General features: G+C 39.1%; 1 protein-coding gene across 1 annotated transcript in view; it reads right to left on the bottom strand.

Annotated features, from left to right (window-relative positions):
- The window catches only part of Dock3 (dedicator of cytokinesis 3), a 308,913-nt gene that overhangs the window by 64,171 nt on the left and 216,933 nt on the right, over positions 1-27,809 (bottom strand). Inside the window, exons 22-27 of the mRNA XM_052189224.1 lie at positions 25,208-25,289; positions 14,089-14,259; positions 10,094-10,286; positions 5,354-5,481; positions 2,786-2,932; positions 441-539 (exon numbers count right to left, since the gene is read on the bottom strand). Of these exons, the coding sequence (XP_052045184.1) occupies positions 441-539; positions 2,786-2,932; positions 5,354-5,481; positions 10,094-10,286; positions 14,089-14,259; positions 25,208-25,289 (820 nt within the window). The remainder of the gene's footprint in view (positions 1-440; positions 540-2,785; positions 2,933-5,353; positions 5,482-10,093; positions 10,287-14,088; positions 14,260-25,207; positions 25,290-27,809) is intronic.

Here is a 27,809-nt window from a genome sequence, read left to right as displayed (position 1 = left end):
GAGGAGCTGATAATATTCTCAGCAAGGACAATATTCTCCTGTTGTCTGGACTCTAGGTTTATTTCTTGGTATCATTTACCCCACATTACTTCAGATTCAAAGTCTGACAGCTCAAGGCAGGAAGGGTATACCCTGGCTAGGGATATTTTCTAGAACTACATTCAAATAAAGAAATTTATCAGCATAATCATTAGTATAGCTATTAAAGTAGAAAAGCCTTGTTTGTACAGAATAAAACATAAGAAAGGGAGAGTACTTCAGGTTATTCTCTAATAGAGAGAGATGTTCACAAGGCTGCTATTATAGAAAAAAATCTCAAATGTTAGCCTGGGGTCAGGCTATGTGAAGGGCACTGGCAGATTTCCACTTCTGGAGATCATATACTCAGCTATATGTACACATGCTGCTCAATCCAATAACCTAGGTGCTCTGTTACATACCTTGAGTTCATCTTTGCTCTGAAAGTTGTCTAAGAGGTGTTGGTAATGGGTGTCACACATCTGACGGAGCAATGAGAGGAGGCAGGACACATATTCACCCTGGGGACCAATCCAAACAAAACAAAAACAAAAACACTTAGCACAGCCAGTCACAGAGGCTCTGTTCTTCAAATTATAGAGGGTAAGAAGAGAAGGGAGGGTTTGAGATGGCCCCAAATGTTCATGAAGGAAGGTGACAACTGTGTTCCTAAAAACGAACTTTCTTTTTAGGAGTGCTTTGGAGTAATGAAGTTTCTGTAGCACAGATTTATTAAAAAACCTTCACTTACAATATGGAATACTGCAAAGTGAGATATCATTTTCTCTACAGCAACATTTTGGCTAAATAGACTCTTATTGCCAGATTACAATTCTGAAGTCTGTAGAGGCTACTTGGAAGAAAGATCCTCTCCTCTGGAGAAAATCTGGATCATCTGTTGGGGAAGGGCAGATGACCTGGGAAAATGGATGTAAGCCATCAAAAGAAAGGTAAAAGAGTTGAAACTGATCTTTAGGAGGGAACAGGCTATGAGCTTCAAAACATATTTAAGTATTATCATGAGGTATTTTTTAAAAGTCAATTGGGATACACTAAAAACGAAACAAAACAAATCAACAAAAACCAAGATTTAAGGATGGTAAAGGCCATGTTATGGCATTTACTGGCATGGTTCTTAAAAGACTGTTTCCTCAGAAAAGAAGTATTTTACCTAGATGATTTTCAAGTGTTTCTAAATTCAAGGGAATTTGATAATAGCCTTTTAATGTATCGAATCTTTTCTAGAGCTTTGAAACTACACAAAATATATACATGTATATGAACTTCATTTTTATCTGAAAATGGGCATAAGAAGTCATAATTAATTTTCTGTAAAGGTTAGATGTGTGTGTGTGTATAGCATTGAAGCACAAAGTCTAATACATAAAAGGTACTCAACAAGTTATAGTTATAATAATCTACAGAAATGAATGACTTCATTAGTAACATTTGTCAAATGTTAAAGCAGGGTCAGACCCCCTAGCTAAGGGCTGTGCAATTAGTGTTGATTAGAAGGTTAGACTAATAGGGCATGTCAGGGTACATAGTAATTTTACCTACATCGAAGAGTGACCTCAACAGGGGCTCTCAAACAAAAATCTCAGTAAATTTTTCTTAAAGGATTTTACCTGCTGCTCATCAAGGTCATTACTGTTGTAAATTGAATTTCTAGATCTCTATTCAAGACAGTCCATTTTAAAAGAACCGATTCTCAATCCAAATATTTTATCAGCTCAAAATTCTTTTACTTAAGTTTCACTCATCTCTACTTGAATTTCTGACATACTGAAGACAAATTAAAAGTTCTCTAACTGAAATCTTTGGTATTGAATTTGTTGATGTTTTCTTTAGGATCTGTTTTAGAACAGACAGACTCTGATTTTCACTACTGACAGTCTACTTCTTAGTATGGAGTACCATGGACCTGTGCAATATGACAATGCCTACAGTAAAACAATTACCAAGTCTATGTTTTTCATCAGGGGCTCTTAGGAGAAAAATTTCCCAGATGTCTTAGAACACAGCTCACCCTGACATGCTAGAGCCTGGCTTGGCCCTAGAAATGACTTTTTTTCTAAGAGAGTTCTATAATCTCTTATCTTCCAACTGAAAGTGCTCACACAAACTGCTTATCACCATATGAGGGCTGTAAAATTCACTATGAATGTGCAAGTGGGGTCTGGTGCCAAAGGGTCTCTCTATCCCTTCTGAGATGCTTTCCCAGTGTTTTTCCCCCAATTAGGTCATATAAGAGCATTATTCAACAACACTTCTGAAATTATACCACATCAATTTTTCTTGATGTTAAAAAGTTAGATATAAATACTATATACTAAACCAGCTAATCTGTAGACTTGAGGAAATTCTGAGACAATCATTCTGTCCTGTATCATGTAGGGGAGCAATAGGAGGTTTCCTACAGGTGACAGCCTTTAGCCTTAGACTGCAGCTTTCTTGTATGACTGCACTGCTTCACTCTACATTTACAAGAGACTTGGCTTAAAGGCAAAGACCAACAGAAGCTAGGTATAGAAGTCACACAAGAAGCATTTCTTGAACTTTCCCTAAAATAGTGTCCTGAGAATATGAAGCTAGAGCTTTCAGAGTGGAGGGGAAGGGAGTATGAGTCAAGAAAGAAGAGGGTAATGTGCATGACCGCCATGCAGGGAGAAGGCTGAGATGAAAATATGGGGTGGTGAGATGGGAGTAATGTAAGGAGCCCCAGGTTAGAAAAGAAAGCAAGAACACCTGAGTGTTAGTTACTAACAGTGATCTCGGCTGTGCACTGCGGGCACCGCTGCCCTCTTACCGCCTCCTGAGCATGTGATTTACTCATGATGGTGAGGAGAGTCTGTAGGAGAACATCCAGGAGGCTTTCTACCATCATTTCTACCTCCTCCATGACATCTGCCTCCTGGAGTGGCAAGAGAAAGAATAGCATTAGCACTGGGCTAAGCAGATGTTCAGAAGCACAACTCACTAAGCCACATCAGGAGGGATCAAATACTGATCTCACCAATATGAAGTGTGCAAGAAATCCAGGACAATGGCTTTGGCAGGAGGTGATGCATACCTGCCTCACCTGTACAGGCATGGTGGCTGCAACCTTGTCTTTACTAATACCAGCCACACATTTCAATCTCAGGCAGACACATTAATTTTGACACACAGAACAGAGATTCATGCCCTTAAAAGTTTTTCCTTGATTTCCCCAGTGTAGTGAAGAGAAGGTATGTCTCTAGTGACACTGAGAAATAATGAAGTTTGAGAAATGTCAAAGCCCCACCCCTTCTCAATTTCTGTAAACCCCTTCTGTGGCCATTTCTAGTTTCTCAGTCTGTTGTGATTCTCAGTTCATCTGAAAGACTATTCTAAATCCATATATCTCTTACAGCTTTATAAAAGCTGAACATGCCTTCTCCTATAGGCTACTTTCCAGTTACTAGAATTTTAGAACAGTTTGTATTACCCTTTTACAGACATCACATACTCATTTCAAATTTTGTAGGGTGGCTTTAATTATCTTTCAAAGAGATTCCCATTATCCCTTCTCCAAAATATAAAATTTTATTGTGTGTCTGTGTGATTTCTGTGTGCTGCACATGTATGCAGATGCACACAGCTGGTGTGAACACATGTGGAGTTCAGAAGTCGACATCAGACATCTTCTATTGTTCTCTACATCATCACCATCACTATCATTATTATTGTTGGAGACCAAGTCTTCAGCCAAACCTGGACTTTGCTATTTTATCCAGAATGGATGGCCATCAAGCCTCCTGGATCTTTCCTATTTCCTGCATTCATACTCTCCCAGTGTTGGGGTATAGACGCATGCACCATCATGCAAGGTTTTTATGTGCGTGCTAGAGATCCAAATGCACATCATCTGTATGCCTACAAAGCAAGCACTTTACACAACGAGCCATATCCCCAGTCCTTCAACACATCTGTACAACTGCTGATGATAATCCTCATCCTCATCTGTCAGTCAACATTTACTATGTGTCACTCACTGTTTGAGAACCTGACATACTGACATGGACTAGAGAGACTTATCTATGATCTCACAGAGCTTAAATCTCATCTCCCTTTTACCCATCTGCCAAACATAATTATATTCTGCCACATGTCATCTGAGGAACTGGCTCTTGGAGCTAAATTAATCAAGGTGATTTTAATGCTCTTTTCTTTGATACATGTTTAAGCAGCTGCCAATTAATTCTATTCACTCTACTCCCCCAAATGCAACCAAACTATATCTTTTAGGTGTTTCACTGGTTTTCATTTTAAACCCTCTTCAATGTATTCCCTTTTTTTAGGAATAGGCTACCAAACATAGGACCTTGGACTACTGTAGACATTATGTGCTTAGTGTGGCTTCTATGAAGTCTGGTGGGAAATAGCATTGCCGGTCTTGTCTGGAGCAAAGAGCAAACGATAGGGTTGCTAGATCCATCTCAGTCACTTTCTGAAAAGCTGGGTCTCTGTTATTAGAGGGTGCTTTAATTTAACACTAGTGATTCATTTTTGATTTCTGTCTTTTGCCCAAATGAAACATGTCTTTGTTTGAGGTGCCTCTATTGTTCCACCGAAGTATTCAGGTTTTGTAAATATCACCTGGGTCATACCCCTCATTTTAAATGCAATTCAAATTCTATTCTGGGAGCATTAACTTAAAAAAAAATTATACTAAAGCCCATGCTTTGCTTTTCATTCTCTTTATACATTTCCTATAGTCTTTCAGTTTTCTATAATACACATTTCTTCTATTAACAGTATATAAAGAATATGAAAGCAAATACTACTCTCATCCATGCCTTTGCTTTTCCTCTACACTAATCTCTCTCCTTCTACCACATATTTCCTTAAAGAAAAAAATAGATCTATTTTATTTGCATATCCTAACCTCATCTTGTAAGATGTAAGGATGCCATGGTTAGAGCCAAACTATTTGAAAGCTGAAAATCTGAATAAGCAAGATCCCCCCAACTAGTCTGGGTCTGCCTCCTGGTATTTGTACTTAAATTCTAAGAAAACTCTCAGGAATCCAGAGTTAATCCCTTTTGATAGAAACTGAAGATGAGGCGTGACTGGCCTTTCTGATACTGTGGGAAATGATTTATTAGGTTACATTTATAGTGGTATAACTATTAACATACCAAGGATGTGTTGTACTGGAAAACATGCTAGGTACACATTCATTTGGGCACGTGCCTTTCATCAATAAAGACACCTGACTGAGAAGTACACAAAGTGCTCACTGTTGGTCTGCTTCTGACTGCAATAACATAAGGGCAGAGGTAAGTGGGGGTGGGAGCTGTGGGGTCACTACCAGAGAGCTGGTCTTGACGATGGAGAAGATGCTGCCCAGAATCCCTGAACAGATTAGCAACTCTTTCTGCTGTCTCAGGTGAAGATGAATGTGATGAAGAACCACAGGAAGTAGGATGCGGCGGGATTCTAGGAAAGAAAATAGAGATGAGGTCATTCATTGGAGGTCAGTTAGCTACTGATAGAAGATAGAAGCACTGTGGGACTTAAAGGAGATGAGGGAAAGAACAGAGTCATAGTAGAGGTTACCCACTTCCAAAAGTCTACAAGTCTGTGTGTAGAAATTATAAGGCATCCTATGACAGTTTCTCCATCTTTTTTTCCCTCATTATTATTTTAGACCCCTATACTAATGGCAAGTGTAATAATAAGATGTAAGTAGAAGTCTGCTTCCAAATGATATCTTTTTAATGGTTAAGCTTCAAATTAAAAGCAGTTTGTAGAGAAAATGTATGTGTCACATTTATCATGAACTACAATGACTAGATTTATAGGCTTACTAGCAATTGCTAACTGCTGCTCTTCATGCCATGTATTTGAGGCCTGCCACTCCTAACCCAGCATGCATTCACCATGTCAAACCATTTGGCCTATCTCTTTTGGGTCATGGGCTTTTTGGACTGCTTTGGTATGCTCACAACAATGAATGGAATAGGAGTATCATATTAGCTTGTCATAGCCTTTGATAGTGAGCTCTTATACCAATCCTAATGCATATATTAGAATATCTTTCTTTTTCTTCATCGTTACCAGAATAGCATTTCAAGAACAAGAAATCATATTTGGAACCCTAATTCAGTCAGGCTGAATTATATTCAAGCTCTCTTACTAATTCATTTCTAGTTCTTAAGCAGACTGACTCCTCTTCTGACAGGCCTGGTATTCCTTCTATAGAATGGTTTGTTAGTGGCCTTTCTTACTAAGTAAAATACAAGTTTCTGGCATCATAAACTTTTGTGGTAGCGATTGTATACCCCTGCAGATACTGTCCTATCTGTCCATAATAACTCAGATTATCAATAACCTCAGTCATGGATTTAATGTTTATATTTGACCACATCTAACAGTTTCATATGAACTTCAGAAATAATTTCTTTCGTTTTCATCATGCATATGGGTGTTTTGTCTGCATACCATATATATGCAATACCCAGAGAGGTCAGAGGAGGGCATTGGGTTTGTTGGGAATGGAATTACAGATGGTTGTTGCTAGAAATTGAACCTAGACCATCTGCAAAAGCAATTAGTATTCTTTTTTCTATATTCTTTGTTTACATTCCAAATGATTTCCCCTTTCCCGGATCCCCCCTGCCCATATGTCCCATAAACCTTCTTCTCTCCATCCCTTCTCCAATCACCTCCCTCCTTTTTCTCTGTCCTTATATTCCCTTCTCATGCTAGATCAACCCTTTCCAGGATCAGGACCCTCTCCATACTTCTTCATGGGAGTCATTTGTTATGCAATTTGTGCCTTGGGTATTCAGGGCTTCTGGGCTAATTAATATCCACTTATCAGAGATTGCATTCCATGTGTATTCTTTTGTGATTGGGTTACCTCACTAAGGATGATATTTTCCAGATCAAACCATTTGCCTAAACATTTTGTGAATTCATTGTTTCTAATTGCTGAGTAGTATTCCATTGTGTAAATATACCACATTTTCTGTATCCATTCCTCCTTTGAGGGGAATCTGGGTTCTTTCCAGCTTCTGGCTATTATAAATAAGGCTGCTATGAACATAATGGAGCATGTGTCTTTATTGCATGTCGGGGAATCCTTTGGGTATATGCCCAGGAGAGATATAGCAGGGTCCTCTGGAAGTGTCATGTCCAGTTTTCTGAGGAACCTCCAGACTGATTTCCACAGTGGTTGTACCATCTTACAGCCCCACCAGCAGTGGAGGAGTGTTCCTCTTTCTCTGCATCCTCGCCAACACCTGCTGTCTCCTGAGTTTTTGACCTTAGCCATTCTGACTGGTATAAGGTGAAATCTCAGGGTTGTTTTGATCTGCATTTCCCTAATGACTAATGATGTTGAGCACTTCTTAAGGTGCCTCTCAGCCATCCGAATTTCTTCAGGTGAAAATTCTTTGTTAAGATCTGTACCCCATTTTTTAATAGGGTTATTTGGTTCCCTGGGGTCTAACTTCTTGAGTTCTTTATATATATTGGATATTAGCCCTCTATCAGATGTAGGGTTGGTGAATATCCTTTCCCAATTTGATGGTTGCCGTTTTGTCCTTTTAACAGTGTCCTTTGCCTTACAGAAACTTTGTAATTTTATGAGGTCCCATTTGTCAATTCTTGATCTTAAAGCATAAGCTATTAGTGATCTGTTCAGGAACTTTTCCCCTGTGCTCATGTCCTCAAGGGTCTTCCCCAGTTTCTTTTCTATTAGTTTCAGTGTGTCTGGTTTTACATGGAGGTCCTTGATCCACTTGGAGTGAAGTTTAGTACATGGAGATATTCTTAACCAGTAAACCATCTCTCCAGACCCCAGAAATAACAAAGTTAAGCTAAAGATAAATTATATGACATATAAGAGTTTTGACATTGTTTTGTCAAGTATGATGTTAAAAAATAAGTGTGACAGCTGTTTTATATTTTGAAGGATGTTGAGATAAAGAGTTAATTACTGTATTTTAGATTAAAACACAAATTACAGAAGTATTTATAAGAACTGATCACTGCTTTCAGATAGAATAGCACTTTGTTGTTAGAACACGCCAAAGACAATTGGTATGCTCAGAGAATTGTTTATATATCACTGATAAAAAGCCTATTTTAGGGAAGATGCTATAATGTGAACATTAAATCAGAATAAAATGCAAATTAAATCTTGGTGGGGGATTATCGTAAAATTTAATTACACAGTCCGACATTACATGAATTTTCTTAAGTTCATCAAGCAGCTGAACGCATACAAAAATAACAGAAGTAAAAATATCAGTGAGAGCAGGGTCTGTTTTATTTTCTGTATTTTGAAAGAAACTTTTTGAGACAGTATATAAAGAGAGAGTTGTAAACAGTGGATTTAGTGACAGTTTCCAAGTCACTGGTAACATCTTTCAGTCTGAGGCAGGAAGAAGTACATTGTCCACAGTTATGGAGAAGGGCTGGTTCCCTCAATGGCAGTGCTACTCATCACTCCTGCAGCTGCCTCAGTGGTAGCGTCTCCTCAGCATTCCAAGTGTGCATAGCATTGAACTAACAACTTGTTCTTATGCTTTGAAGTCAAAATTTAAAAATTCATATCTAAAATTGTAGTTATAAAAATTCAGATAACTTTTTTCTGCTGATGCTTCAGATTTATTCTTGTGCTTAGAGGTTTCTTTTAGAACACTGGTAACCTACCTAAATAATCAGGCTCCTATCTGATGGTGCTGTAGGTTGAAATTGATTATAAGCAATAGCTTCAGGGATAAATCCAAAGCCTCTGAAAGGTATCCTGAATTCCTGAAGTATCAGTTATTCCTGTCCACCTAGGGACTATGAAAGTTTTTCTGTCTACTTCTCTCTTAGAGAAAGAGGTGTGGAGGAAATGAATGAATATCTATCTGACTGGTGAGCCAAAGAAATAAGCAAGCATAGAGTTTCCCAGGTCCCCTTTCAGGGCCTTTTAAACTGTTAGTTTATCCTTGTCTTCTTGGCCTGGGCATTTTTGTTTTGTCCTCTGTCCTTCCCTTTGTTCTTTCATCTGACTAGTGTTGAGACAGGATTCCATAGCCAGCCAGCATATGGCTATACCTGTGTGGGAGACCAAGGCCCACCCACTACATATTGCATGTTTATGTCCCTATTGAATTCATACATCAAAGCCTAATCCCCAGTGTGACAACATCTGAAGTGGGATAACTTCCAAGTGATAATGTCATGATTACTTTATCCTCATGAATGAAATTAGTACCTCACCTCCTCTTGAGACAGGGTCTTACTGTATAGGCCTACTTGGCCTGGAGCTTGCTATGTAGATCACGGTGGTCTTGACTGCACAGAGATTCTTCTGTCTCTGCCTCCTAAGTGCTGAAATGAGGAGTGTGTGCTACCTCGCCTGCCTTAGACTAATGGCCCTTTAAAAGATATCTCAGAGAGTTTTCTTGCTATTTCTGCTAGGTGATAAAACAGAGAAGAGAGATACCTATGAAACAGGAAATAGATTCAACTAGATATCAAACCTACTTGTACCTTGATCTTGGACTTCAAATCTTTAGGACTGTAAAAATTAAGTATTTGTGCTTTTTTGTTTTGTTTTTTTGAGACAGGGTTCCATGTACACCAGGTTGACCTTTAAGTTCCTATGGAGCCAAGAACAGTCTTTATTTTTTATATGCTGAGTTTCAGGCATGTGTCCTAGTTAGGTGTATGTATAGTATGACAAAGTCTTACTATGTAGCTTAGGCTGCCCTGTAACTCACAAAGATCCACCTGGTATTATATCCACACTATTGGTTGTTTTTAAAGTCACCTAGCTTATGGAATTTTATAGTCACAGCATGAATGGACCAACATGACATCTTATGAGCTTGCCCTAAGGTTTGGGTTCCTAAGAGTAAATTGTGAGAGAGGTGAGCAGGCCTAAATCTTGGCTGAATTTCTCATGTAGTTTACTAAAATCACTACACTTTCAGGATCACTGATTTCTTATTATATGATTGTTAAAGTGATACTTTGAACTGTTTAAACTCTGGCTACCATCCAGGAAGGGAAGAAATAAAAACTGACTCTTTTCAACTTAATTTACCTGAAAATGAAAATAGGCGACTGTCCACTGTCCTGGCAATGGACTGCAGCTTCACCACATCCATCGACTGCCCGATGTGCACCGTGCTAGGCATGCTTCCCAGTGTGCCTCTCACAAACTCTGCTACCTCTTGTACAGTAAACATCTGCAGCAGCTCGTCAAAGATGGTGGGGAAGGAATTGAGTAGTGCAGCCTGTAGGAGCAAGTGAAGCTGCAGTTAGCTGAGTCCTGTTTGTGTTTATCTTGTATGTTCAAAGGTATGAGGGTGAAAGAGTTTTAGAAGGCACTGCAGCAGCCCTTGACTCTACTCAGTCCTATAGGACTCTTTTTTTTTTTTGAAGTATTTTTGGTTTGTTTTGGTTTTTCGAGACAGGGTTTCTCTGTGAAGCCCTGGCTGTCCTGGAACTCACTCTGTAGGCCAGGCTGGTCTTGAACTCAGAAATCCACCTGCCTCTGCCTCCCAAGTGCTCGGATTAAAGGTGTGTGCTACCACTGCCCAGTCACCTAAAGGACTCTTAAGAGCATGGGGAAAGGAAATTCAAAACTAAAGCCAGGGATTTTCACTAGGGCTCAGGCCACTGAAACTTTCACAACTTGCTCAGGCATTTGCAGGTGATAGAAGGAAGTATAAGGAGAAATTTACACAATGTAGCTTAAGAGAAACAGCTACTTTTCCTCCTAAAATGGATTTAAACTTTTTAGTTTATGACTAAGCTCTTGACTTTTCAATTTTAGTTTCTAACACAAACCAGAAACCTCCAAGAAAGGGAAGAGTAAGCAGAAGCTGAGTGCCTTCCAGCAGAACCAGCTAGACTCCATTAATACCAGTAACCCAGCTTTAAGAACAGATTACTTTCCAGTGATAGTGATATCTGTATATAATCATCTAATGGTTCTTTTATTTTACCATGTGGGACCCGAAGATCAAACTCAGGTCATCAGGGTTGGCATCATGAGCCTTTACCTGCTGAGCCATCTTGCTGGCCCAATCTGATAATATTGATTCATAACTTTTGAGAGGCAGAACAGTATAGGAGAAAAAATAATAGATTTTTAAATAAGACACATATGAGTTCAAATTCCAGCTTTAAGCCAGGTGTGGTGTTTCATGTCTGTAATTTTAAGTGTTCAGGAAGTTGAGGCAGAAGATGGCAACTTTAAGATCAGCCTGGAAGACATAACAAAACTAATATAAATAAATTTTCAGTTTTGTCATTTGCCTGCTATATGTTGGATGAGTTGCCCTAATCCTTGTTTTTTCATCTACAAACTAGGGATAAAGCTATTATTAGTATGTGAGGAAAATTAGGTGCATTGATTCCAGTAGAGTGCCTAGAACACACTATGTCTTCAATAAATGCTAATAAGATGTTAATTGTCAATTTGCAAAGTCTAGGATCACCTGGGAGATGGGTCTCTAGACTTGTCTATGAGAGATTAATAGATCTTAATTCTGTTAACTGATGTGGGAAGACCCATTTTTATTGTACACAGGACTGTTTCCTGGGGAAGGGATGGATCCTGAATTGTGTAATAAAGAGAGCTGAGCAGCAACATGCACTCACTCCTCTCCGCTTCTTGACTAGGTATCTGTGACCAGCTGCTTCAGTCTCCTGCTGCCTTGACTTCCACTATGATGAACTGCACCTTTAACTAATAAGCAGAGCAACCCCTTTCTCCTTTAAGTTGCCTTTGTGATATTTTAAACACAGCAGCAAGAAAAAAAGCTAAGATGAGCTGTTTCTTACTTTCTTCCTGTATTTATTGAAAGCACGATGAGGGAAACGTCTTGTACTTCCAAGTCTTCTTATACCACCAATACAAACGAAATTTAAAAAGGGAAATAAAGTGGCACCTTCAGTACAGAAGGTAAAAGCTCACTTTTAACAAGGGAGCTGGGGTTGGGGGAGGATATTTTCCTTAAATGATTTATCAGGTAGTAGATAATGGTGTACCGAGTGAAAATTTATGTCATAGGAAAGGCTTGTATTACTGTCCTTTATGGTAAAGCCAGACTACAGTATAATATGAATTATGTCTTCAGGTTAATACTTCCATGAAATGTCAGGGAAATAGTTTTACAGTTAAAACCAGCACACAAGCATATAAGCAAATCAGATATAAAAAACAAAATGAGTGAGGTAAGTATGTCTTACTCAGTAGTAACACTATTTCTTGCCTTAAATGGTAAACTTTCCTGTAATTATGCCCCAGGACACAAAGACACACTCTCAAACTTCTGACAGTCATGATCAAAGATAAAAAGTCTAATTGAATAGTAAATTTTCCAAGAGTTCTGAAACTCATGAAACATAAGTTTGGCAGTAAAGAATAAGATCTGAACCCTAAACATATCTAAGCTGTTACTAGGTTTACGAGGCAGCTCTAAGCCATCTGTCCCAATGTAATAGGAATACCATGGTTGTACAAAGCATTGCCAAATACCCAGAAAGAATATCTACTCTGCTCTGTTAGCTACTTTCAGTCTCCCTGTAACTATTTTTGGTGGGGGGAAGAAGCAGTAAGCATCCTTGGACCCTATTAGACTGGAGCAAAGTTAGGGATAAAACAATGAGTTTCTTGTGGTACTTCTGTGAGATCATGGGAGGAGATTCCTAGGAGCAGCTCTTGAAAGCCTTGAGGATCCTTTATGGTATGTAGCTCCAAAAGATCACCTGGTCTTTGGCCAAGGAACCTAAAGGCAATTCCTGGGTATCAAACGACAATATAGAGGCAAGTGAAAGACAAAAACAAACAAACAACAACAAAACAACCCAAACCCACACATACTATTCTAACCTGAAATGAGATAGGGATTGAATATACACTTTCACTAATACCATACAATAACACGCCATAATGGAATGGATAGACATAAAGAAGCTGTCTGATCTCTGCTGACATTTTTTGGTATAATTAGCTTCAAGGTGTCAAAGAATTATATAATCCATGAGATAAACAATTACTAATTTGATAAGAGGAAAATAACCCCTATGTGGATGGAGTAATGAATATTTGATTTATCATAGCATAAGTAGGCTTGGTAAAGGTAATAGACTAGCCGGTTAGGAAACTGATATGACAAAGAAAATTTCTTTCTAATACTGATATTCCGAATAGAATCTACCTCTAATTCTTAGTCAATGAATTCAATTATTCCCATTAGCTTTCAATCTACCCCATTCTTAACATCTATAATAGACAAGTTATAATAAAATAAACTAGGAAATAAAGTACCCTATATATTTTAAATATTCCCTATGATGTTCCTAACAATAATAATGGTAACAAGTTTGGCCTAAAGAGAATTTATAATAACAAATTTCTGCTGCTTTTCTAGGATATAGCCATTAAACTCTTTCATACCTCATAGCTGAAGCAAGTAAAGGTGGCATTTTTTTCTACCAAACATTTACTTAGAAATCACCTCTTTCCCAACACAAAAAAATCTTTTCACCATTTCTTTATTTCTGGAAATCAGGACAAAGATATCACCTGCTCTGACAAAGAATCCCAGCAGCAACAGCTCCTCTACACAGTAGCTGTAGATGTCTGCTCCAGAATATGACTGTTAATAGTAAGGCATAGATGGAGGAGGGTCTCAGGGGTTCTACCCCTACTACTAACTTGCTACTAATAGCTTCAAAGAAGAGGGGAAGTTACTGCCTCCAGTTGTGTACCCACTGGGTACTCTACCAGGTAGTGATAGATAGTTCCAAGCCAATGTCACATAGATAGTCATGATTAAACTAAATAGGCCACAAAACCAAAATAAAAGTCAAGAATCTTGGAAAAGGACTGGTAAGGAAGAGCAGAGTTGTTAAGAATGGAAAGAAGATAAAAGAGGATTGGAGAAAAAGCAATCAGAAGCTATATGTAAATTTGTCAAAGAAAGAATTTAATTTAGAGAATTACCCAAACAATACAACACAACACAACACAACACAACACACCAGCAGGAACAAACCTCACACTATTTACCACAGTTCACAGACCTGAGTGAAGAGGAGTGTTTCTGAGTTTCTACTGTCCAGACTCAGCACAAACCGGATGGACTGGAAAAGTTCCTGGATACTAGACCGGAATTGCTCCTCTTCCATCCCACATGTGGCTCTTGAATACAAGATTCGTGACTGCACAATGAACTTGAAAAGGTACTCCAGGGCCTAGAAAAGTGAGAGGAAAAGTAATGGAGAGGAATTAAAGATGGCCAGAAATTCACATAACAAGAATGTAAGTGCAAACAAAAACCAAACCCAAACAACAAAACCAACCCCCCAAACAAACAACCCCGTAACACCCCCCCCAAACAAAACAACCCCCAACACTATAAAACAAACAAACAAAAAAAAATCAGGTGACAGGTGATTCCAACTCTGAATAGGCACTTTATTTATTTTTTAATTTTTAATTTTTAAATTTTTTTTTTTTTTTTTATTTTCGAGACAAGGTTTCTCTGTGTAGCCCTGGCTGTCCTGGAACTCACTCTGTAGACCAGGCTGGCCTCGAACTCAGAAATCTGCCTGCCTCTGCCTCCCAAGTGCTGGGATTAAAGGTGTGTGCCACTACTGCCCGGCAGCACTTTCTTTTTAATAATCTCTTTTTGGAACTGAACCAGGTTCTCTGCAAGAGGAGCCAGTGCTCTTAACTATTGAGCCATCCCTCCAGTTCCTTCCTTTTTTTTTAAGGATAGAAAATGAAAAACCCCAAATGCAAGAATATACTTTAATTACTTTTTAATCTTTTTGAAGTGGGATCTTGCTGTTTGACCTAGGCTGGCCTCAAACTCACAGATCACCTGCAAATCCCCTGGAGTGCTGGGATTATAGTTATATGCCAACACACCTGGTATAACTACCCTCAACTTTATTTTAAGAAGGTGTGGTAGTTTGAATATGCTTGGCCCATGGGAAGTGGCCCTATTAGGAGGTGTGGTCTTGTTGGAGGAAATTGTGTCACTGTGTAGGTGGGCTTTGAGGGTTCCTAGTGCTCAAGCTCCACCCCGTGTGAAAGGGACCCTTCTCATGGCTGCCTGTGGACAGTAGTGTCCTAGATATAGAACTCTCAGCTCCTTCTCTAGAACCATATCTACCCAGATGATGCCTTACTTCCTGCCATGAGATAATGGACTGAAACTGTAAGCCAGCCCCAATTAAATGCTGTCTTTTATAAAAGTTGCCTTGGTCATGGTGTCTCTTCACTAAGACAGAAGGGAAGGACATTTAAGGAAATCTCCTGCAATCTTACATTAGATTACATTACAGGTGGGGTCTGAAATAGGGACTGCTGCCTTATAGAAGGTCAAAGAAATCTGGACTAGTCCTAGGTTATACAGCACCTCGTATGCCTTCTAGTTCCTTCCAGCCATGACATTTGCCATTAACAGTTTATGAGTAACACAGAAGACAGTGTTCTCAACAAATGGCTTAAGAGCAAAATGTAATTATGATGGATCCTTGTAATTTGGCTGATGCTTATCAACAAAGTAATTCTCCTTTAAGAGAATAGACTCAAGCCCCAAGACTGTCTTCTAATTAAAGAAATGGTATGTTATCTCAGAAAATAGAAAGGTTAACACAGTGGACCAGTTACTTGAAGTACATAGAAGAAAACAACTCTTAGCCTTTAGAATCTGGCTGTCAGGTTTAGTGCAGAAAATTCAGTTCCAATAGGTGACTGTTAGTTTAGGAAAATGTTGTTTTCTAATCTCCACATGCACATTCCACGAACACCCCAAATAATCAAATAAATGTAACTTAATTCTTTTAAAGGATGTGAAAGGAGAAAGTCAGATAAGGACATGTCTCCTCCTTTCCTTATTTATTAGTCTATGCCACAGACCCAGCTACCATGATGCCATGCCTTCTCTGCCATGGTGAACACTATTCCTCTGAGTTGTTAGCCAAAATAAGTCTTAATTGGGTATTTGATCACACCAATGAAAAAGTAACAAAACAGTGGGCCCATAGAGTGCTAGAGCCCTGTTCCAGCAGTCTTTTAACATCTAGTGATTAGAGAAGCTGAAAAGTCTGTTAATTTATAAACCCAGCTAGAAACTTGCAAGCTATATTGTTCCAGAATATCTACATTTTAGTAATTCTTCATGGTTGGGCAGCAGAAAACAAAAATAACAATTTTTATATTTTCTTAAAAATTTCATAAAGATCAAGTAACATATAAAGGCAGACCTATCAGAATTACACCAGACTTCTCACCACAAACTATGAAAGTTAGAAGATCCCGGGCAATGTCATAAAGACCCTAAGCGAACATAAATGCCAGCCCAATACCCAGGAAAACTCTCAAATACCTTAGACGGAGAAAACAAAATATTCCATGACAAAACCAAATTTACACAGTATCTTTCCACAAACCCAGCTCGACAAAGGATAATAGATGGAAAATATCAACACAAGATGGGAAATTAAACCCTAGAGAAAGCATGAAGATGTTTCAAAAAATACAAAAAGATAGCCACACAAACAATTCCACCTCTAATAACAAAAATAACAGAAAGTAACAATCACTTTTCTTTAATATCTCTTTTTTAAAATTAGATATATTCTTTATTTACATTTCAAATGATTTCCCCTTTCCTGGTTCCCCACCCCCCTGAAAGTCCCATAAGCAATCTCCCTTCCCCCTGTTCCCCAATCAACACACTCCTGCTGCTTCCCTGTCCTGATATTCCCCTACACTGCTGCATTGAGCCTTTCCAGGATGAGGGGCCTCTCCTCCCTTTGATGTCCAACAAGGCCATCCTCTGCTGTCTACATGTCTGGAGCAATGTGTAACTCCATGTGTACTCTTGGGTTGATGATTTTGCCCCTGGGAGCTCTGGGAGTACTGGGTGGCTCATATCGTTGTTCCTTCTATGGCACTGCAAACCCCTTTAGCTCCTTAGGTCCTTTGTCTAGCTTCCCCACTGGGGACCCCGTGCTCAGTTCAATGGCTGGCCGAGAGTGCCCCCTCTGCATCTGTCATGCACTAATAGAGTCTCCCAGGTGACAGCTATATTCAGCTCCAGCCAGCAAGTACTTGTGGGCATCCACAATAGTGTCTGGGTTTTGTAACTGTATATGGGATAGATCCCTAGGTGGGGTAGTCTCTGGATGATCTTCCCCATAGTCTCTGCTCCACACTTTGTCTCTGTATCTCCTTCTGTGGGTATTTTGTTCCCCCTTCTAAGAAGGACCAGAGTATTCATACTTTATTCTTCCTTCTTCTTGGGCATTATTAGATATGTGACTTGTGTCTTGGGTATTCCTGAGCTTCTGGGCTAATATCCCCTGATGAGTGAGTGCATACCATGTGTGTTCTTTTGTGATTGGGCTACCTCACTTAGGATGATATTTTCCAGTGCCACCCATTTGCCCAAGAATTTCATAAATTGTTTTTAATAGCTGAGTAGTATTCCATTATGTAAATAAATATACCACATTTTCTGTATCCATTTCTCTGTTGAAGGACATCTGGGTTCTTTCCAGCTTCTGGCTATTATAAATAAGCCTGCTATGAACATAGTGGAACATGTGTGCTTATTACATGCTGGGGGATTCTCTGGGTATATGCCAAAGAGTGGTATAACATGGTCCTCTGGTAGTATCATGCCTAGACTGATTTCCAGAGTGGTAGTACCAGCTTGCAATCCCACCAGCAGTGGAGGAGTGTTCCTATTTCTCCACATCCTCTCCAGCACCTGCTGTCCCCTGAGTTTTTGATCTTAGCCATTCTGACTGGTATGAGGTGAAATCTCAGGGTTGCATTTTGATTTGCATTTCCCTGATGACTAAGGATGTTAAACATTTCTTTAGGTGATTCTCAGCCATTCAATATTCCTCAGGTGAAAATTCTTTGTTTAGTTCTGTATCCCATTTTTGTTGTTTTTGGATTTGTGTTTTTTTTTTTTTTTTTTTTTTTTTGAGACAGAGTTTCTTTGTATAGCCCTGGCTGTCCTGGAACTCACTCTGTAGACCAGGCTGGCCTCGAACTCAGAAATCCACCTGCCTCTGCCTCCCAGAGTGCTGGGATTACAGGCGTGTGCCACTACCGCCTGGCATGTACCCCATTTTTTAATAGGGTTATTTGGCTCTCTGGAGTCTAACTTCTTGAGGTCTTTGTATATATTGGATATTAGCCCTCTATCTGATGTAGGGTTGGTGAAGATCTTTTTCCAATTTGTTGGTTGCCGGATTGTCCTATTGACAGTGTCCTTTGCCTTACAGAAACTTTGCATTTTATGAGGTCCCATTTGTCAATTATTGATCTTAGAGCATAAACTATCAGTGTTAGGTTCAGGAAAATTTCCCCTGTGCCCATGTGCTCAAGGCTCTTTCCAAGTTTCTTTTATATTAGTTTCAATGGGTCTGGTTTTATGTGGAGGTCCTTGATCCACTTGGACTAGAGCTTACTACAAGGAGGTAAGAATGGATGATTTACATTCTCCATGCTAGCCACCAGTTGAACCAGCACCATTTGTTGAAAAGGCTATCTTATTTCCACTGGATGATTTTAGCTCCTTTGTCAAAGATCAAGTGACCATAGGTGTGTGGGCTAATTTCTGGGTCTTCAATTCTATTCCATTGATCTACCTGCCTGTCACTGTACCAATACCATGCAGTTTTTAACACTATTGCTCTGCAATACTGCTTGAGGTCTAGGATATTGATTCCCCCTGAAGTTCTTTTACTATTGAGAATAGTTTTAACTATCCTGGGATTTTTGTTATTCCAAATGAATTTAAGAATTGCTTTTTCTCAGGGTTGTTTTGATTTGCATTTCCCTAATGACTAATGATGTTGAGCACTTCTAAAGGTGCCTCTTGGCCATCCGAATTTCTTCATGTGTCGGGTTAAAGGCATGTGCCAACACTTCCTGGCAACTTTTTAGAATTTAATGAAAATGAAAACACATCATATTAAAACCTATGGGAGCCGGGCGGTGGTGGCACACACCTGTAATCCCAGCACTCTAGGAGGCAGAGGCAGGCATATTTCTGAGTTTGAGGCCAGCCTGGTCTACAGAGTGAGTTCCAGGACAGCCAGGGCTATACAGAGAAACCCTGTCTCGAAGAAAAACAAAAAACAAAAAACCAAATCCAAAAAAACAAAAAAAACCAAAAAACAAAAAACATCCCCCACCCAAAAAAACCTATGGGGCACAATGAAACAGTGCTAAGAGGAAAATTCATAGTTCTAAGTGCCTTCAAAAAGAAACTGGCGAGAGCTTATACTAGCAGCTTTATAGTACACCTGAAAGCTCTAGAACAAAAAGAAGCAAATACACCTAAGAGGAGTAGACTGCAGAAAATCATCAGACTCAGGACTGAAATCAACCAAATAGAAACAAAAAGAACTATACAAAGAATCAACAAAACCAGGATCTGGTTCTTTGAGAAAAATCAACAAGATAGATAAATCCTTAGCCAGACTAACAAGAGGGCACAGAGACAGCACCCAAATTAATAAAATAAGAAATGAAAAGGGAGACAAACAACAGAAATGGTGGAAATTAAAAAAAAAATCAGATCCTACTACAAAAGCTTATACTCAACAAAATTGGAAAATCTAGATGAAATGGACAATTTTGTAGACATATACCAGGTGCCAAAGTTAAAACAAGATCAGATAAATCATCTAAATAGCCCCATAAGCCCTGAGGAAATAGAAGCAGCCATTAACAGTCTCCCAACCAGAAAAAAGTTCAGGGCCAGATGATTTTAGTGGTGAATTCTATCAGAGCTTCAAAGAAGACCTACTACTGGTACTCTACAAACTATCCCACAAATTAGAAACAGAAGGAACTCTACCCAATTCGTTTTATGAAGCCACAATTATACTTATACCTAAACCTAACAAAGACCAAACAAAGAGAACTTCAGACCAATTTCCTTATGAATATCCATGCAAAAATACTCAATAAAATTCTTGCCAACCGATCATATCAAAATGATCATTCACCATGCTCAAGTAGGCTTCATCCCAGGAATGTGGGGATGGTTCAATATATGGAAATCCATCAATGTAATCCACTACATAAACAAACTCAAAGGAAAAAAAAACCATATGATCATTTCATTAGATGCTGAAAAATCATTTGACAATATTCAGCATCCCTTCATGTTAAAAGTCTTGGAAAGACCAGGAATTCAAGACCCATACCTAAACACAGTAAAAGTAATATTCAGCAAACCAGTAGCCAAAATCAATTTAAATGGAGAGAAACTAGAAGGTATCCCATTAAAATCAGGGACCAGAGAAGGCTGCTCACTCTCTCCATATTTATTCGACACAGTACTTGAAATTGATATAGCTAGATCAATTAGACAACAAAAGGAGGTCAAAGTATACAAACTGCAAAGGAAGAAGTCAAAATATCATTATTTGCAGATGATATGATCATATACTTAAGTGACCCCCAAAATTCCACAAGAGAACTCCTAAAACTGATAAACAACTTCAGCAAAGTGGCTGGATATAAAATTAACTCAAACAAATCAGTAGCCTTCCTATACTTAAATAATAAACAGGCTGAGAAATAAATTAGGGGAACAATACCTTTTACAATAGTCATAAATAATATTAAGTTTTAAGGATGTTCAGAGAGTCAAGCAAAGTCCAGAAAGCCATGTGACTGAATTCCACCCATGTCCTGTTACATGGTACCATGTAAGCAAGAAGAACAGTACATGACAGAGGCCTTTACTTAGTGTAGATATGTGGTATTAAAAGAAGACAGAAAAAAAGAACAACCTTGATACCATTCTCCTTTTATGACTATGTAGAAAGGGGGGAAACATAACTAAAAAGCAGCTTTATGGAAAGATAACCCAAGTACAAGACAAGACAGGGACAGATACAGAGAGAAATATACTTGCTTTAAGGGCATTTCTAGAAGACATGAAAGCTTTCTTAAAAACATTTGAAAAAAAGATTTAATTCTTCTTCTATGGCTCTTTACTGTATACAGAGTAAACAGACTGGAGCTGACTCAAAGTAAGGATTTTCTTATTGCCTAGAGCTACCCAGCAATGAAAAGCAAGAGAAGGCCATAAAGAACTGCAGGGATGGAAATGGTGAGGAGCCTGAGGAAATGAAGGTCCATGGACAGGACCAAAGTGGGATCCAGGTCAAGGGGAGGTCCCAGGGTCTGACGCTATTGCTGAGGCTATGGAGTGCTCACAAAGGGACCGAGCATGACACACTCCAGAAGAACCAACAAGCAGCTGAAAGAGTCAGATGCATATATTTTCACTCAATCAATGGACAAAAGCTGCTGACCCCTTTGGTTGAATTAGGAAAAGGCTGGAAGAAGTTGAGGAGGAAGGCAACCCTGTAGGAGAACCAGAAGTTTTAATTAACCTGAACCCCCAAGATCTCTCAAACACTGGACCACCAACCAGGTAGCATATACTAGCTGATATGAGGCCCCCAACACACATACAGCAGTGGACTGCTGGGTCTCGGTTCAGCCAGAGATGATGTACCTAACCTTTAAAAGACTGGAGGCCCCAGGGAGTCTAGAGGTCTGGTTGGGTGAGGGGTAAGGGGTGGGTATATCCTTGTGGAGACAGGGGGGTAGGGAGGAGGTAGGGGATGTAGAATAGTTGTGAGGGTGGACTAGGAATGGGTAATAAAATCTGGAGTGTAAAAAAATAAATAAATAAGGGGTTGGTGAGATGGCTCAGTGGTTAAGAGCACGGATTGTTCCTTTTTTTTTTTTTTTAAATATTTTTATTTTCTATATTCTTTGTTTACATTCCAAATAATTTCCCCTTTCCCGGATCCCCCCTCCCAATATGTCCCATAAACCTTCTTCTCTCCATCCATTCTCCAATCACCTCCCTCCTTTTTTTCTCTGTCCTTATATTCCCCTCCAATGCTAGATCAATCCTTTCCAGGATCAGGACCTTCTCCATACTTCTTCATGGGAGTCATTTGTTAGGCGATTTGTGCCTTGGGTAGTCAGGGCTTCTGGGCTAATTAATATCCACTTATCAGAGATCGCATTCCATATGTATTCTTTTGTGATTGGGTTACCTCGCTTAGGATGATATTTTCCAGATCAAACCATTTGCCTAAAATTTTTGTGAATTCATTGTTTCTAATTGCTGAGTAGTATTCCATTGTGTAAATATACCACATTTTCTGTATCCATTCCTCCTTTGAGGGGCATCTGGGTTCTTTCCAGCTTCTGGCTATTATAAATAAGGCTGCTATGAACATAATGGAGCATGTGTCTTTATTGCATGCCGGGGAATCCTTTGGGTATATGCCCAGAAGAGGTATAGCAGGGTCCTCCGGAAGTGTCATGTCCAGTTTTCTGAGGAACCGCCAGACTGATTTCCAAAGTGGTTGTACCATCTTACAGCCCCACCAGCAGTGGAGGAGTGTTCCTCTTTCTCTGCATCCTCGCCAACACCTGCTGTCTCCTGAGTTTTTGACCTTAGCCATTCTGACTGGTGTAAGGTGAAATCTCAGGGTTGTTTTGATTTGCATTTCCCTAATGACTAATGATGTTGAGCACTTCTTAAGGTGCCTTTCGGCCATCCGAATTTCTTCAGGTGAAAATTCTTTGTTTAGATCTGTACCCCATTTTTTAATAGGGTTATTTGGTTCCCTGGGGTCTAACTTCTTGAGTTCTTTGTATATATTGGATATTAGGCCTCTATCAGATCTATTGATTCCCCCAGAATTTCTTTTGTTGTTGAGAATAGTTTTAGCTATCCTGGGTTTTTTGTTATTCCAGATGAATTTGAGAATTGCTTTTTCTAACTCTGTGAAGAACTGAGTTGGGATTTTGATGGGGATTGCGTTGAATCTGTAGATTGCTTTTGGCAAGATGGCCATTTTAACTATATTAATCCTGCCAACCCACGAGCATGGTAGATTTTTCCATTTTCTGAGGTCTTCTTCGATGTCCTTCTTCAGAGACCTGAAGTTCTTATCATATAGATCTTTCACTTGTTTGGTTAGAGTCACACCAAGATACTTTATATTTTTTGTGGCTATTTTGAAGGGTGTCATTTCCCTAACTTCTTTCTCAGCCTGCTTATCCTTTGAGTATAGGAAGGCAACTGATTTGCTTGAGTTGATTTTATAACCAGCCACTTTGCTGAAGTTGTTTATCAGCTGTAGGAGTTCTCTGGTGGAGGTTTTAGGGTCACTTAAGTAGACTATCATGTCATCTGCAAATAGTGATAATTTGACTTCTTCCTTTCCAATTTGTATCCCCTTGACCTCCTTATGTTGTCTAATTGCTCTAGCTAGAACTTCAAGTACTATATTGAAAAGATATGGAGAGAGAGGACAGCCTTGTCTAGTCCCTGATTTTAGTGGGATTGCTTCAAGTTTCTCTCCGTTTAGTTTGATGTTGGCTACCGGTTTGCTGTATATTGCTTTAACAATGTTTAGGTATGGGCCTTGAATTCCTGTTCTTTCCAAGACTTTTAGCATGAAAGGATGCTGAATTTTGTCAAATGCTTTTTCTGCATCTAATGAGATGATCATATGGTTTTTTTTCTTTGAGTTTGTTTATGTAGTGGATAGTATTGATGGATTTCCTTATATTAAACAATGCCTGCATCCCTGAGATGAAGCCTACTTGATCATGGTGGATGATCGTTTTGATGTGTTCTTGGATTCGGTTGGCAGGAATTTTATTAAGTATTTTTGTATCAATATTCATAAGAAAAATTGGCCTGAAGTTCTCTTTCTTTGTTGGATCTTTGTGTGGTTTTGGTATCAGCGTAATTGTGGCTTCATAGAATGAGTTGGATAGAGTTCCTTCTGTTTCTATTTTGTGGAATAGTTTGAAGAGTATTGGTGTTAGGTCTTCTATGAAGGTCTGTTAGAATTCTGCACTGAAGCCATCTGGTCCTGTGCTTTTTTTGGATGGGAGACTTTCTATGACCCTTTTTATTTCTTCAGGTGTTATGGGACTGTTTAGTTGATCTATTTGATCCTGATTTAGTTTTGGTGTCGGATATCTGTCTAGGAAACTGTCCATTTCCTCCAGATTCTCCAGTTGTGTTGATATAGGCTTTTGTAGTAGGATCTAATGATTGTTTTGAATTTCCTCAGTACTGATTGTTCTTCTAAAGGTCCTAAGTTCAAATCCCAGAAATCACATGGTGCTCACAACCATCTGTAATGGGATAGGACACTGTGATGGTTCGTATATGATTGGCCCAGGGAGTGACCCTATTAGGAGGTATGGCCTTGTTGGAGTACGTGTGTCATTGTGGGTATGACCCTCACCCTAGTTGCCTGGAAGTCAGTCTTCTACTAGCAGCCTTCAGATGAAGATGTAAAACTCTCAGCTTCTCCTGCACCATATCTGTCTGGATGCTGCCATGTTTCTGCCTTGATGACAATGGACTGACTCTGAGCCTGTAAGCCAGCCCCAATTAAATGTTGTCTTTTATAAAACTTGCATTGGTCATGGTGTCTGTTCACAGCAGTGAAACCCCAACTAACACAGACACCCTCTTCTGTTGTGTCTAAAGACAGCTACAGTGTACTTACATGTAATAATAAATAATAAATGTTAAAAAATAAATAAAAGGAAAGAAAGAAAAGAAAAGCAAGCTGCACTGTCAGGAACATTCTTCAGGCTAAAATGCAGACATCATATTATAGAAGAGTGCAGTCCTTAAGGCCAAGGATTTAAAGCTATCTTCCAACCATCTTTATATGGTAGTCTATCCACTTCTCTCTTTTTATTTAACACAGTACCAAAAAATAATACAAAGTAACCATCAAAGAAGGAAATGGTATTCGATCTTAATTCTAATCAATGTTGGTCGCAGTATTAGCTTATAAGTAGTAACAATACTTGGGCCAATGGGAGGGCAAACTGATACTACTGGTAGAAATGAGGGGGAGGACAATGTCTAGGATCCATGTGCACTTCCCACTTCCAGGTAAAACGATCAGGGTAGCTGTGCTCTCTTGGAGCACAACTGAGGAGCGAAAAGGCGATTACATGGATCAAGGCATTCATTCCTGAACGTAGGTCAGCCCACTCCAGTTGTGTTGAGCACTATACCAATGATAAGACTCTCAAACAACTATAGGAATGGCCCCCTTATACATGGCAAGCTCAAGACATTACCCGCATGGCTTCCTGAATGTGGTCCTGTCGGATCAGTTCTGCTGAGCAGTCCATGTACCACTTCAAACAGCGGATGAGCTCCCTGGAAAGTGAATATTTACAGAAATCCCATTTTAATCAAAATTCAATGTAGTTGTAAACAGGTATTTAGTCAAATAGAAAAATCAACAAAGAACTGTCAAACAGGAAATAATATTCTGTTGATGAGCTAGAGTGATGGGTCCATCGCAGCTGTGGGATTCTCAAATTACCTGAGATACATTCTCTTTCTAAAAGTAGCTTTGGAATTTTACCAGCAACCACAATCACAGATTCCCACTCTCATTTTCCCCCAAACATAGACTGTACTATGTATTTTGATTTGTCTTAAGCTGCAACATCTCCAGAACAAACAACACTAACTAACAAACTGAATAAGAGTGTAGTTTTAAATGTCACTCCATTTCACACCTCATTTCTCAAGAACCAAGACACCTGAGAGAAATGAGTTTACTGGGTCAGAAGTATTACAATTTTAAGAAGAGAAGAATCAACAGGTTTGTGTGAAGGAAATGAAACAAATTATCCTTCAGAATAAACTTTACTAGGAGACAGATGCCACAACTGAAGGGGCCAAGTCTTGAAGTGGGAAAGCATTAGAAGAGGCAATACGCTGTAAAGTATGAGGAGATCCCAAAGGAAAGAGCCTTCACATTTATAAAAGAATGGGCAGTTCTGAGTCTTCTAGGTTTCCGGAGTGGAGAGGATTCATATTTTTGGGCCTATCCTGTGTGACTTCTGACATGGAGGCAGGCACTAGGTAAAACCACAGTTTTCTTAGTAGCAGGAGGAAATCTGGGTTTCCTCTAACAGTCACAGAAGGTACCTGTCAGTTCTTTGTTTTTAGGGATAGGCTACAGAAGGTATGTGGCTTGATTTCTCTGGGGCTGCCATATCTAATCTCTTAAGGGACCACATTTAAAGGGGCAGGTCCATGATCTCACAGGAAGCTATACACATTTATATGGCAAGATATTACAGAAGTAAAGGGTATAAGCTATGTGGCCAATTAGTATTCAGTTTTGTGTTTAATCCCCATGTGCCACCTTAATCTCTTCACCTGACACATGGAGGAAATAATAGTACATCTCAAATTCACTGTTGAAAACTAAGAAGATAACACATCAAGCACATAGTGTCTACTCTCCAAAGTGCCACCCAAGTAGCAGAGTTCTGGGAACCACGTGACAGAACCACTGTCAAGTAGCAGAGTTCTGGGAACCATGGGACAGAACCACTGTCAAATAGCAGAGTTCTGGGAACCACGGGACAGAACCACTGTCAAGTAGCAGAGTTCTGGGAACCACGGGATAGAACCACTGTCAAGCATTATGCTTATTTCATAAAAATGGCAATATCTTAGTTATCCAATGGTCTTAGCTAATTTGTTTCACATGAAGTATCTTGTTTTATTTGATCCTTATTTGGTATGCTGTTAGCTTCTCATATTTCTCATACAAGTAAGACAATTTCAGTAGTTCTACCATCTGTTCTTAAAACAAAAAGTACAGCAACTATGTTATAAACTATTGTTTACACTCTCAGCAGAAAGCTGGTATGTAACTCACATTGTATTTATTGGTGACTGACAGCTAGTCTAAAATGAGGAAAAAGGAAATGATACTTATCTTTACTATCTATCTATCTATCTATTTATCTATCTCATATATATTTTCTTACTGCTCTACTAGTGGTTAGGATAATGAGAGAGTGTATGTGAATCACTGAAGATCTCATAACAAATTGTTAAAAAAACCAAAATTGTTAGGACTAGGGTAAGATAGCTGGAAAGAGGTCTGAAGGGGAGCAGATAGTAGAACACATGTTTAAATGTGAATAGAGAGGGAAAAGTACTGGGTTAGTAAGGATTAAGTAGAGAGGGGGATGGGGAAGAAGTTTAACTAAAAGTAGGAATATAAGGAATTATGTGGAAACCAAGTATTCTACAAGCTAATTAAAAATATTTTTTAAAAATGAATTTTAATGGAGGAAACCTGTCTGAGTGGATTTCAATCTCAGAAGCCACAGGTATTCAAATATCCCAGTGCCAGGTGTAACATTTTCTCCCGGTGAGTTGTTGGTCAGGAAGGTCCCCAAAACAACATAAGCTTTAACCATTGCTCTTTAGTTGGAAAGACCTAATTGTTGAAGGTTTCAGGACGTGAGAAATAATGCTAGAACTGAACTAGAAACTCCTTCCCTGCTGCCTGACATACACAGTTCCAGAAGTTTGTGGGCTGGTTGCAGGGGGTAGAAAACCCATCAACTCTTTTACTCAGTAGTGAACCTTAAGTGCTACAATGCTAACCTGCCAGACAAGACCATCAGTGTAACAGTGTTAACCAACAGGCCTGCTCCACAAGAAGAAATTCAAGTCTTGATACTATAAACCTGATTAAAGAAAACACACATGGGTGGGAAGATCTTATTTCTGTTGTTTTGCTAAATAAACCTGGTATCAAACTGCCTTGTAAGTATTTATGTTTATACTCATACACAAGTGCTTAAGTACTCATACAAGAGTACTTAACCTTGGTCATATAAGCTTCTTTTGTAGTGAATG

The sequence above is a fragment of the Apodemus sylvaticus genome, chromosome 7, assembly GCF_947179515.1.
Source record: "Apodemus sylvaticus chromosome 7, mApoSyl1.1, whole genome shotgun sequence".
NCBI classification, from domain to species: Eukaryota; Metazoa; Chordata; class Mammalia; order Rodentia; family Muridae; genus Apodemus; species Apodemus sylvaticus.
Note: the sequence above shows the minus strand (reverse complement) of the source record. Positions and strands in the feature narration are given on the sequence as shown.